Source organism: Onychostoma macrolepis, chromosome 20 (assembly GCF_012432095.1).
Source record: "Onychostoma macrolepis isolate SWU-2019 chromosome 20, ASM1243209v1, whole genome shotgun sequence".
NCBI classification, from domain to species: Eukaryota; Metazoa; Chordata; class Actinopteri; order Cypriniformes; family Cyprinidae; genus Onychostoma; species Onychostoma macrolepis.
The window spans coordinates 26,294,536-26,307,706 of record NC_081174.1 but is presented as its reverse complement, the minus strand read 5'-3'; the positions used below and the strand labels follow the sequence as shown (position 1 = coordinate 26,307,706).

The window sequence follows — 13,171 nt, the reverse complement described above, 5'->3', positions numbered from 1 at the left end:
ACATGGTCACATTATCTCTTGTTCTGCTTCTGCTTTCAGTCCAGTGGTCCTGGGCTCAGGAAGACCCTCTTCTGCCTTTCTCTGAACACCTGGACCTCGAGCACAAGGTGCAGCTGAAATGGGGATTTGATGAGATCCAGGGCTCTATCTTGTTCGAGCTCACGGTCAACACCAGCGGCTGGGTCAGTTTTGGCTTCAGCCCCAAAGGAGGAATGACTGGAGCCGATATCGTCATCGGAGGAGTTGGACCCAAAGGCAGTTACTTCACGGTAAAGACTGAGACTGATAACTGTCCGAGTCACTAACAGTGAAATTACAACTAATTATATTCTTCTGATATTTTGTTCTTTATGTGCTTAATTCTTTTCCATATTTCAAATTTTGTTAGTTATAGTTTTATATATTTGTGTTTCTTAGTCTTTCATGTCATCAAGACAAACTGATAACTTTCAAGTCGCTTTCAGTGGAGTTACAAATAATTTTATATTCTTTTGATATTTAGTTCTATATACTGTCGATTCTATTTCATCATGTATTTCACATATAGTTCACTATCAATAATGTAAACTGTTATATTTAGGTTACTTTAGTCTTTCACATCCTCAAGATTAGGGCTGATCATGTCAAGTCAATTACAAAGTTACACACTCTATAAATCTAATTTTATATTTAATATAATTTTATATTTATATATTCATTTATATTTCGTTCTTTTTACTCTGGATTTACTGATATATATTTCATGTAGTTCATTAATTATGAACTACATATTTAGTGTTCTTGGTGGCTGTCAGCAGGGATATTTTATACAGTTAGTAACTTCATAAGAGTGACTTTTTAAAACTAGATATTTTAAAATGTGCAAATGTTGGTAACAATAACCTGATATTACTTTAATAGGTTGTGTGTCAAAGTGTTAAACTGATAGCCTTACTTAACTGGATTGGAAACTATAACTACAGCATCATAAATACACCTGTTGCCATACACACACATGCTTCATTTCTCTTTCTTTTACATGTTCAGGATCGTCATGCTGTGGGGAATTCAATACCTGTGGTTGACCAGCAACAAAACTACAAACTCCTGTCTCTGACCGAGTCTGATGGGAAAACAGTCATGAAGTTTCAGAGGTCCATCGGTTCCTGTGATGACAATGATTTACCCATCACTGTGAGCCTGTTTAACAATTCTTGGTTAAAAAAAAAAAATTCAATATTATTTTAGTTCCTTTCACCCTTTGTAAAAGTAATTCAGCACCAGCAATGTAACCCTCTCCTTTCATTGTTTGTAAGAGGTGTAAGAACTGCAGATCTCTGCAGTTTTATTCAGAAAACAATGACGGTGGAACTATGGCATTTAGGCATGGGCCAGCATAAAATTTGATGTTATGATAACTGTAAACAAAATATCACGGTTTGACGGTATCATGGTATTACGGTTACAGATCTAAAATGTGTTATTTTTTAATGTCTGGGTAAACAAATCTCCCCCCCCCCCAATTGAATACACTATATTTTATTTTTAGCAACATACAAAAATTTACTATATATATTATATATATACATACATACATACATACATACACGCATATATATACATACATATACACACACACATATACACTACATACATATTAGGGGTGTGCGATATGACGATTTTTGATCACTGACTCACTGTCACATTGTCCCAAACCTGTATTAATTTCTTTCTTGTGCTGAACACAAAAGAAGATATTTTGAAGAACCAAAACAGTTTCTGGTCCACAATTTGATAGTAGGAAAAAAAAAATACTATGGAAGTCACTGTGTGGACCAGCAACTGTTTGGTTTTCCACGTTCCTCAAAATAGCATGTTCAGAAGAAGAAAAACTCATTCAGGTTTAAAACAACTTTTGAATGAGTAAATGGTGGTATAAAAATAACACTTTGACAGAATTGACAGATAGATGACAGAATTTGTATTTTTGAGTGAAATATTCCTTTAACGTTAATAAAACAACAAAACATAAAGAGAAAAATCACTCACTGCTCTTGACTGAAGAACTTTAATACAGTTGCTTTAGGAATCAGTCTATATAGTGTTTTGTTTTTATATTTGTTCATTCAATTTCTTGAATGCTCCTGCTAAATACACCTATTGTACCTGAAAATAAAGCACTGTTTGTTTTATTTGTATATTATGTGTAGTTGTAATGTGTATCTTTGACATCATTTTGTCTTTGTTATTAAAAATAAGAACAAAGATTTTTATCTTCGCCCACTTTGACCTAAATATCTGCCACTTTTTTTTTTTTTGTTACCTTGAAAGGCTTTGCCTTTATAATAGGGAAATTAGTTTGGCTGTAATGCTCAGACAACTTGCAAAATAGTAAAACCAACATGAAAGAATCATGATAAAATCGTGAATCGTGAGATTTAAAAAAAAAAAAAATCGTGATATTATATTTTTTCCATATCGCCCACCCCTAATACATATACATATGCACACACACACACACACATATACATACATACACGTATATATATATATATATATATATATATATATATATATATATATAATATAAATTTGAAATGAGCTCATTTTGTGCATAAAATTTAAAAATTTCTCAGTTTAAACATTTATGTTATCTATGTTCTATTGTGAATAAAATATTGGCTCATGTGATTTGAAATTCTTTTAGCTTTCATTTTATTCAAATTTAAAAAAAATGTCCCAACATTTCCAGAATTCGGGTTGTATACACAGTGCACAGCATAAAAGAGTACACCCCCTCTAAAACTTAACAAATTCCGCAATTACTCTTTACTTAGATAACATGTTAGGGTTCTTTGGCGATATAATGTTCCAACAAGCCTGCTTGATCAATTACCAAAGAAGAATGTCAAAATGATTCAGCAAAATAAAATTCTCTTATCAAAGTGATAAAATGTTGTGTTGCAAAAATGAGTACACCCTCCTGAAAGTTACTAAAAAAAATAAAAAATAAAAAGTGTATAGGTTTTAAAGGGATACTCCACCCCAAAATGAAAATTTTGTCATTAATCACTTACCCCCATGTCGTTCCAAACCCGTAAAAGCTTCGTTAGTCCTTGGAACACAATTTTAGATATTTTGGATGAAAACCGGGAGGCTTGTGACTGTCCCATTGACTGCCAAGTAAATAATACCGTCAAGGCACAGAAAAGTATAAAAAACATCGTCAAAATAGTCCATCTGCCATCAGTGGTTCAATCAGAATTTTATGAACGACGAGAATACTTTTAGTATGCAAAGAAAATAAAAATAACAACATTTATTCAACAATTTGTCTCCTCTGTGTCTCTGATGAATTGTTGAATAAATGTCGTTATTTATTTTCTTTGCGCACAAAAAGTATTCTCGTCACTTCATAAAATTCGATTGAATCACTGATGGCAGATGGACTATTTTGACTATGTTTTTTATGTTTCTGTGCCTTGACAGTGTTATTTACTTGGCAGTCAATGGGACAGTCACAAGCCTCCCGGTTTTCATTCAAAATATCTTAACCTCTTAACTCTTAACCCTCTGTGGGACGCCTAAGTTTACTTCACTATTTTACAATTAAATCCTAATCTAATCATGACAAACCATATATCATTGGAAAGGTCTAAGACTCTTTTTGTTAAAAAATTATGTAGGAAAATTAATAGATTAATTTATGACAAGAGTGCACCTGAAAAATCTACATAATAAGAGGAGTTCTAACCTTTGTCACAGAAACTCTTCTTAGTTGCCTTTTTCCCAATCACGCTTTAGAAATCATAAGAAATTATATATCAATTGAAAACTTAAAATCTCAAAATTCATCCTTTGAAACCCATTTTAAAATCAGACATTGCATTACCATGGAAATGGTACATCAAAATCATCTGACAAAATGTTTTCGTTCATGAATTATAAAAATTTAAGTTTGGATAGTGCACTATAATGTCTGTGTTCAAAACTGTGAGTTACAGTTAAGGGGTTAAATTGTGTTCTGAGGATGAACAAAGCTTTTACAGGTTTGAAACGACATGGGGTAAGTGATTAATGACAAAATTTTCATTTTGGGGTGGAGTATCCCTTTAAGGCTATTTTTGATCAACAGGTAAGTATATTGAACCAAAACTTTTAAAGACAAGTAATTTCCTGACAGTTAAAAGTGTTATATAGTCCACTGAATCATACTCAGACTTAAGGCTGGCAGCAGTGGAACCACTTGGGAGAGAACTGCCATTTGACTCATTTCTTAGCATAAAAGAGGACAATGTTACAAGAGGAATACCAAATTATTGTTTTAAGTGTGAAAATATAGCAGAAGTAGCACCGACAGTCAAAAAACAATAGACTTGTGACAAGGCTCCTGAAATAATCAGGTCTTCACTTTACGTTTTCATTTAGTGATGAGTGAATTTTTGCTAGAAAAAGAGCAGGAGAAATAACATGCAAGTGTCCCAAAGCTGGCAAAAGCTATGAAAAGAGTGACACTTTATCTCACAGAGTATGACGCAGCCTGCAGAAGAGACATGCATGGTTGTTGTCACCACTAGAATTACCTACTGTAGCCAAAGCAAAATAAACTCATTTAACCTCTTCTAAGGCCAATATTTACAAAATAGAGACTTCTGGGAATCCATACTCTGGTCTCAAGAGATCAAGTCAATAATTTCGGATCCAAAAGCATCCAAAATGTTCTGGTGTTGCTAGAGGAGTACAGTGAGAAGTGCTTGGTACTCACAGTGACGGTCAGCTAAAAACAAGTTATCAGTAGCCACATACACACTGCAAACAATGACAACCGCATTTAACTGCAGTGTGCATGTGGCCAAAGAGCTTCCCATTGAATTCCAGGAAAGGGATCAAGTAAAAGGGTTTTTATTGTATTATCAGAATCTCCCCATGAAGCTGATCTATGCGTACGGGCAGACGGATGACATCACGTACCACAGCACCCGAAGAGGCACAAAGGAGCTGAACCTGTTGAAGTACATGCCTCGGGTCAACCCTCCAAACACCAACTTTTTTGACCTAACTATGGTCAATGTAAGAAAGACTTTACTGTTGTTTAGCTGTTCTGTCTGTAAAATCAGTTTTCTATTCGAAAAAGAACAAATTCAGATTATTAAGATATTTATCTAGTTTAGAGCATAATGTTGTATGTTTTGAATATAGACTGCTGTGCAAAAGTTTGGGGTTAAGCTGCTGCTTCTTTTTTTTAACATTAAAATATTACATTTTAAAATATTTTTCTTATGCTCACCAAGGCTGCATTTATTTGATAAAACATTAATAATAATTAATTAAAAAATACAACAGCAATGTTGTGAAATATTATTACAGTTTAAAATTAATTATTTCTATTTAAAAAAATAAAATATTTCAATTTGAAAATGATTTAAAATGTAATTTATTCCTGTGATTACAAAGCTGAATTTCATCATCCATTATTCAAATCTTCATGATCCTTCAGAAATCATTCTAATATGCTGATTTGCTGCTGAAGAAACATTTATTATCAATGTGGAAAAAAGTGACACATTTTTTTTTCAGGATTTCTGATGAATAGCAAGTTCAAAAGAACAGCATTTATTTGAAATAAAAATCTTTTAAAATGTCTTTACTGTAACCTTTGGTCAATGTAATGTTTCCTTGTTGAAGAAAAACTTCTTAATGACCCCATTGCCTATACTTCTGAATAGTAGTTTACAGAGATTGTGTTATAGCTTTATCTCAATCAAGTGCTTGTGTGTACTTTCACTTTACATGTTGCTTACATTTACAATTTCAGTTTACTGTACCAGCCACCCAAACTCACTATCACTGCAAGATCATGAAAGCCCCAACATTTGATCGCAAACAGCACATTTATCGTGTAAGTGAGTTTATGAACTTAACACACGATCTATCCAACGATCTGTCAACCATGATAATATTCGACTTACTTTCATTATGTCCAGATTGAGCCGTTTATCACAAACTTTGACCTCGTGCATCATCTGCTGCTGTACCGCTGCCCTGTGAGCATGACCGAGGCGTTTGAGACGGAGTGTTATACTGGGAATGATGGAGAGTGTATGCAGACCGTGGCTGTGTGGGGAGTTGGCGGAGGGGTTAGTCTCACCTGTGACTTAGGTTGAAAGCATTTTCATGTAAGAAACAACCAAAGTTAAGCCATTAATCACTTGAAGAAATCGTTAACTGCTGCGGCCACATCAGTAAATCAAGAATCGGATCAGTTTGACTCTTAAGTCAGAGTCAAAGCGGTTTTCTGAACTGATTCACTGAAAAGTTCTGCCTCCAGAGGATTATTCATTTTCAGCAATTATATTTTATTAGGCCTATTGAAATAGTATTTATATGTAAAACTTTATTAATGAGGTAAAATTACTGATTCGCTTTTCAATGAAATAATATTTTTCAAGGCTTTTGAATTTCCTGAGGTGGCAGGACTTCCAATTGGAGGAAATGTTGGGGATTTTTTCTACAGGCTTGAAGTGCATTACAACAACCCCAATAAAAGTGCAGGTCAGTCACGATTGGTTTACAATGTAAAATACCACACTGTGATGAGCATGTAAGGTCTTTTGATATGATAAAACAATACTTTCTTCTCTGCACAGGTCGAGTTGATAACTCAGGTCTGCGATTCTATTACACATCTGAACTCCGTCAGCACGACGCAGCTGTTCTGATGACAGGGCTTGCTGTGGCCCCTGGGTACGCCATCCCACCCAAAGCCAAATCCTTCCTCACGTACGGCCTGTGTGACACTGCTTATATTCCAACGGTTTGTATGCATGTTTATCTACTCACACTCTCTCGATCAGATTCATCAGATGACTGGATGATCTTGTGTTCTGTGCTCTACAGGTTCTGGAGACGCCACATGATCTTCAGGTGTTCTCTGTGATGCTGCACACACACTTAGCTGGGCGGAAGGTGCGAGTCGGACACTTCAGGTAAACCTGTGTGCATTTCTTTCTTCTGTGGTTCATAATTTCAAGTTACTGCAATTAATTTTTTTTTTGTAAATTCTTATCCTCTTCAGAGGAGGTAAACAGATCGATCTTCTAGCTGCGGATGAAAACTATGATTTTGAATATCAGGAAGTGACAAACTTGGGTAAAACTAAGACAGTGAAGTTGGTAAGTGCTTGGTTTGAAAAGGTTACCATGCTGTTAAGTTTACAGGGATTTCAAGCATAAATATCAAATATATGCACTGCACAGTACCAAATGAAACATTGAAATAAAGAAACATTTTGGTCTTTCAGGGTGACAAATTGCTGGTGGAGTGCACCTATAATACTGAAATCCGCAGCACACTCACATGGGTTAGTACATTTACACAGAGGCTCATATTGTCTTTTGCTCATATTGTCTTATCTTTTCTTTAATGGCATGTATCTTCAAATTTTACTGCTTCTCATTATATTAAAAGTGGTCAGAGTCTGGTGGGTGCAAGTATATTTTCATATCTTCTTGATATGTGTATGAGTTTTCCTGGTCCCTGCACTTCTCCTGTATTTTCCTGTTGGCTACCCAGTAAAGATACAGAACATAATGCATAATGCAGTGATGACATTTGTGGGCCAAACAAGAAGTTCACATCACCCTGGTTCCCTTGAATCGGAACTGGAATACTACAGCGCTCTGTTTATGTAATCATTAAAATAGCGAGGAAAGATCGTGGATGTGTAAAACTCCCTTAATCTGTCTGTAGGGTGGACTCTCAACTTCAGAGGAGATGTGCTTGGCCTTCCTCTTCTACTATCCAGCTATGAATCTGAGCACCTGTATAAGCTTCCCTAATGTAACATCTTTAGGACCTGCGATGGGAGCAACAGATGCAGCGTAATCATTGAAAACCCTGATTATCAATACATTTAGCTCTTAAAATTTGCTCTAATGATAATGTGCCATTTGTTTGATAATTGTGCAGTACTTGGCTCAATATGATGTTCACGAAGACTTGGAATGACACATCTATCAATCAATACCAACAAACACTGAGGAGAATCGACCAACACGTCATAGTCGTAAACTCATTTGTAAGTGTTCACACCTCTACAATATCAAGCTTTCAAACTGAACTGCTTCTGTTCTGATCACAGCTGCGTTTACCTGACACTCTTTTCCATGTGTATTTCCAGAACAACGGATCGTACAATAAAGGGACACTTCCTGATCTCAGTGTCATCCCGTCTGCACCCTGCATGAGCAACAGTGCCACCAAAAGTCTTGCTTTGCCATCGCTGCTCCTCTGTTTGGCAGTGCAGTGGGCGTCCTTTTGAAACATTAATGAAAAACAGAACTGATGTAACTTGTTCTTTCATTGTCTGAATAAATACCAATAATTTTAAGAGAGTAAAAACTCCTGGCTCACAGGGACAAAATTGTTAAGCAAGCTATATGTAACTTTTATTTTTTAATAAATCATTAGATGGAAATGGACTTTACACTTTACTTTTATTACTTTACTGGTCTTTTATACATTCTACAATATGAAAACCTCTAAATAAAAGTTTATATAAAGAATGACATTGAGAGTATGATTCAGAATGATATTTACAACCTTGAATTATAAGTAAAAATAACAAAATGGAAATTATTATTATTATTAATCACAATACAAAATATAGATTACATATATCCAGTTTATTTAGTGTTTATGCAATGGTATGTAAACAGATCAAAAAAATGACTTGCAGAGTTGCCAGGTCCCAGAAAAATTTCCAGCCCAAAGCTTACTCAAACCCCCACCACCCAAAAACAAGCCCAATTTTTGCACAGCTGACAGCTTCTTTATTCCATTAATGCCCGTTAAAATAAACATTTTGACTTTATTCTGTTTTGAAACTTAGCAAGACTTGTTTATATGTAGTATGTGCATATTAAATTATTTTTTTAATCTGTATTTTTTTCTTTTACCTTTTCTTTCATTGAATTTTCAGCACTTTTGATGATAACATTTAAAATTAGGGCTAGGTGACATGTAAAACCAAGGACCAGCAGCATTTTTCATTGGATTGTTTGAATACTCAAAAATAAAATATATAGCAAAATATAACTTAATGCATTTCCTGCTAGCTACATTTCACATACATAAAAATCTGGCTCTAAACCTCTCTTTTCTTTATTTAAAGGTGCACTAAGTGACTTTTGCCAAACGATGTTGATATTTGAAAGCACCAAAATAAACACGCCCATACCCAACAGGACCTCGCCCTTATTTTGAAATCTCCGGCCCTCACGTGTACACAACCATGGCAATGACGATCACGGAAACAAGTGAAGATTACACACAAGCATATTCAAACAAAAGCCAACAGGGATAAGTTGTATGAAACTAAGCAAAATCAACATTACTCACCTATCAGGAAGAAACAATGCTACCTCGGCATCCGATTCCAGGCCTTCCCGCTCCTTGAATTCTCTCCACTGCTGGAAAGCTGCTCTTCTTGCCTGATCGTAACCCTTCTTTTTAATGTTTTGTTTCTCTGATATTTTCCTCTTTCTTATCCATCATCTCTCTATCTATAGTCGATCTGCTAATATCCGTCCTGTGCACTCAAATTGAGCGCTCTCTTCTCTCTATCATTACAAGACATGCCCCCTTTCTGCTGATTGGCTACAAGTGTGTTTTGGGACTCGGTCCGACACTGTGGTCAAAAGCGTTTTTCAAATATTGTTTAGTGTTGATCTAGACAAGTATATGAAAACTATCGCACTTCTCATCCTAAACTGTATTTTATGTGTCCTCTTAAGGTGTAAATGTATTACTTTTTTGTTAACCCTTACGAAAATTAACCATGTTTAAAAAAACAAAACAACAATAACAAAATCCAATCTGAATCAAATGATACACGATACGTGCTCCGGAGTTCCAATCTGAATCAAATGAGTTGCGAACCCACTCTGAAGTCCCGATCTAGATTAAAATGATTTGCGATATGTGCTCCAAAGGCCCGATCTGAAGAATGATTTACGAACCGGCTCCAAAGTTCCGATCTAAATCAAAAGATTCATGAACCCGTGAAACTTGAAACTTCCAAGCAATGTGTGATTTGGAGCTGAGCTCTACAGACCTGCGCCCCTACAGGAATTGAGTTTGAGACCTCTGCGCTAGAGTGAAGGTTTGATTTTGACATTCAACTACTCCAACATTTTCGCATTTATGATCGACTTTTAACAAAAGTTCCATGTCATCTGAAGTTTATTGCATCATACTCATAATTAATAAAGAGAGTTTTTTTATATTAGCATACAATAATTACACAATTTTGATTATGTAAAACCAAAGCCACTAGAAGGCAAGCCTGCAACCTTTGGCCAAAAAAGCGTAATGCTAATGGAAAGGAGACCAGAGGCTGTTTTGTTTGAATGGATGTCAATGGAGGAGAGGCTTCACTATGCTGAATAAACAGCGTTTTAGAGGAAACAGCTCATCATTTAATGAATCGACAGCCTATCAGCTAATCTTCAACATGTTTTGCACTAAACAATACTTTTGGATTTAACTATTTTTAGAGTTTACACTGAAAAAAAAATGCCGTTTTATAAGAGAAGTCACTGACTTTTTGCGACAGGTGGGATTCAGTTCATGGCACTTCTCATTCATTCCTATGGTATTCATAAACGGCGACTGAGCGTCGCACAACTCTGACTAAAATTCAATGACATCAAGGCTGTAATGTGATTTGGTTATTAAGGCACACGTGATCCAAGTTGACCATTACGCTTTCTCAATAGTAAGTAATACCAAAGTCCCCTTAAGGGTATTCTTAAGTCTTTGGTAATACAGACCCTCTCGTCTCCCTATTGAAAGACAAACTCTGGTAAAACCAACATTACAGCAGCATCAGAGCGCTGGATGTCTTAATTAGGCTGTATATCATTTTTTATTTTCATATTAAAAATGAATTGGACCAATGATATGTAGCATTTAGACCAATCAGACACAATTTTTCATTAGATTTAACAAATTAATTATGCATTAGGTTAACAAATAGTCACAGACCCCTCACCCAATAAACATACTGGGCGCCAGGATGTATGTGAAGGACACCAGGGGGCATATTACAGAAAGATCCTAACTTTAAAATCTTATCTTATCTGTTTGGTAACCATGGTAATTTCAGTTAGGACCACATTTAGGACAAAAGCTATTACAGAACAGCATTTCCTAAGTGTGTTATCTTATCTTAACTACAGATAGGAAGGGGGTAATACAGAAACCTCCTTGACAAAAAAAATCCTAAAAACTGTCTTAACTTCAGGGCAACCCCACAGCTGTCCTAACTTCAAAATTATTTGAAAGCCACTTACAGTTGTGCTGTACAACAATGGTAGTACATTTATTAATAATTGAAAATGAAGAACGGAGATGTTTAATGGTAGAAAGACTCTTGGAGGACCTTGAAGTTGTGTTACATTTGGATGACAAAACAATTAGAAGTAATTACAGACTGCCGCGCAACATGATATTACAGTTAGCACAGGAACTGCAGCCAGCATTACAGAGACCAACAAAAGTGTCACGCAGGAGCATTACCGGTTATACTGCAAGTGACTAATGCCTTACTTTTTTTTTTGCGATTTTCAATGTGAAGTAGCTTTTGTTTACCTCATCAGCAGCTCACGCAGTTTTGGTTGCTTGGTAACAGACCTGAGAGTGGATTGTAGAACTTGATAATGCCATTTAAGATTTCATAACTAGAGATAAGATACGATTTTGTAAGATAGGATAAGAATCCCAAATCAAGTTAAGATTTGCTTCTGCAATATGAATTTGCGAAAAATCCTAATTTAACACATCTTATCTTAAGTTAAGACCTAAGATAAGAAACATTCTGTAATATGCCTCCAGGGCCCCTGGTTACCATGGCAACCAGGACACCTCACCCAGATCAGATGAACTTTATGACCTAAAAGTATGTAGTCTGTCGATCGGAACCTGTACTTTGTCTAAATGGGGTTGACATTAATAGTAAAAAGTGTACAAATAAATTTATTAGACAAATATTTTATAAAAATAGATTTTTCTGGAATGTTTGCTTCACAGATATTATGTGGAAAAAAGCTTGGTTGCTCCCTTTTCGATTCTGTATTTCTACCAAACTTAGGGAATTACATTTGAAAATCCTTCATAACATTTATGTTAGTACTTATACTCTGTCAAAATTTATGGATATTGATGGAAAATGCTCATTTTGTTCAGATCAGTCAGAAAAATTGGTACATCTTTTTTATGAACGCTACCATTCAAAAAAGTTTTGGGGAGACTTATCATTGTATGTCCAAGAGAAAACTGGTTATAGTTGTGATTTGAATTCAAAAGATGTTTTATTTTATTTTGACTCAAAAAGTATATCTGTTAACCTTTATTATTTGGTAAGTTTCATATCCATAAAAGTAAAATAAATTATTCTAAACCTTGTTTGAAGGTTTTATGGTTGATGTACATTCATATATGGATTCTCTTCAGTTTATTGATAGTAAAAAATGTAAAGATACAATTGTATTTGCTAAAGAGCTGAATTTAATTGAAAAGTGATCTCATATATGCTGTCTTTTGGATTATTGACATTTAGTTGCTCTTTTCTTTGTATTCTTGTAAAATTGTATATTTATATGTAGGTTGTAAACCCATGTTTATTTGGATGTCTTGATATAATTGTATATTTTCTTTGTTGTAGTTCTAATAAAAAATAAATAAAAAAATAAACCCTAAAAGTATGTAGAGAGAATCGTCTCCCCCTACTCTACTCTCTAAAACAGACACATACTGCTATAGGAAACGACTTATTTCATTAATTCATAGACAGATTTTTCTTTGACCTTATATCACACATCTTCAGGTCATTGTGTATATTATTACTGTTCTTGTATATTGCCTTTTGTATTGTATATTGTTTTATGCATGCTTATGATAGAACCACTCTTTCATGTAACCTTACCTATGCCATGTTTAGTATCTATGAATTCATCTTCGGATGATCTAATCGAGAGTGTATATTAAATGTTTATACCAATGCATAACATATTAGTGTTCTAAGAATCTTTAGTAGTTTTTGCATCAACCCCCAGTCGAATCATAATATTCAAAATACCATGGTCTAAGACAAAGAGTCGTAAATTTTCCCTCCAAAAGTGAAAGTCACCAT

At 34.8% G+C, this 13,171-nt stretch overlaps 1 protein-coding gene across 1 annotated transcript; it reads left to right on the top strand.

The window, feature by feature from the left end:
* On the top strand, nucleotides 1-8,482 carry LOC131526876 (DBH-like monooxygenase protein 2 homolog). The gene is made up of 13 exons (XM_058755554.1): nucleotides 1-269; nucleotides 1,027-1,173; nucleotides 4,897-5,049; nucleotides 5,795-5,878; nucleotides 5,964-6,116; nucleotides 6,429-6,531; nucleotides 6,627-6,793; nucleotides 6,877-6,965; nucleotides 7,055-7,151; nucleotides 7,280-7,339; nucleotides 7,729-7,859; nucleotides 7,948-8,056; nucleotides 8,159-8,482. Exons 1-13 carry the CDS (start codon nucleotides 3-5, stop codon nucleotides 8,297-8,299), a joined length of 1,701 nt encoding a protein of 566 aa, XP_058611537.1. The 5' UTR covers nucleotides 1-2; the 3' UTR covers nucleotides 8,300-8,482.
* The last annotated feature ends 4,689 nt before the right edge of the window (nucleotides 8,483-13,171 follow it).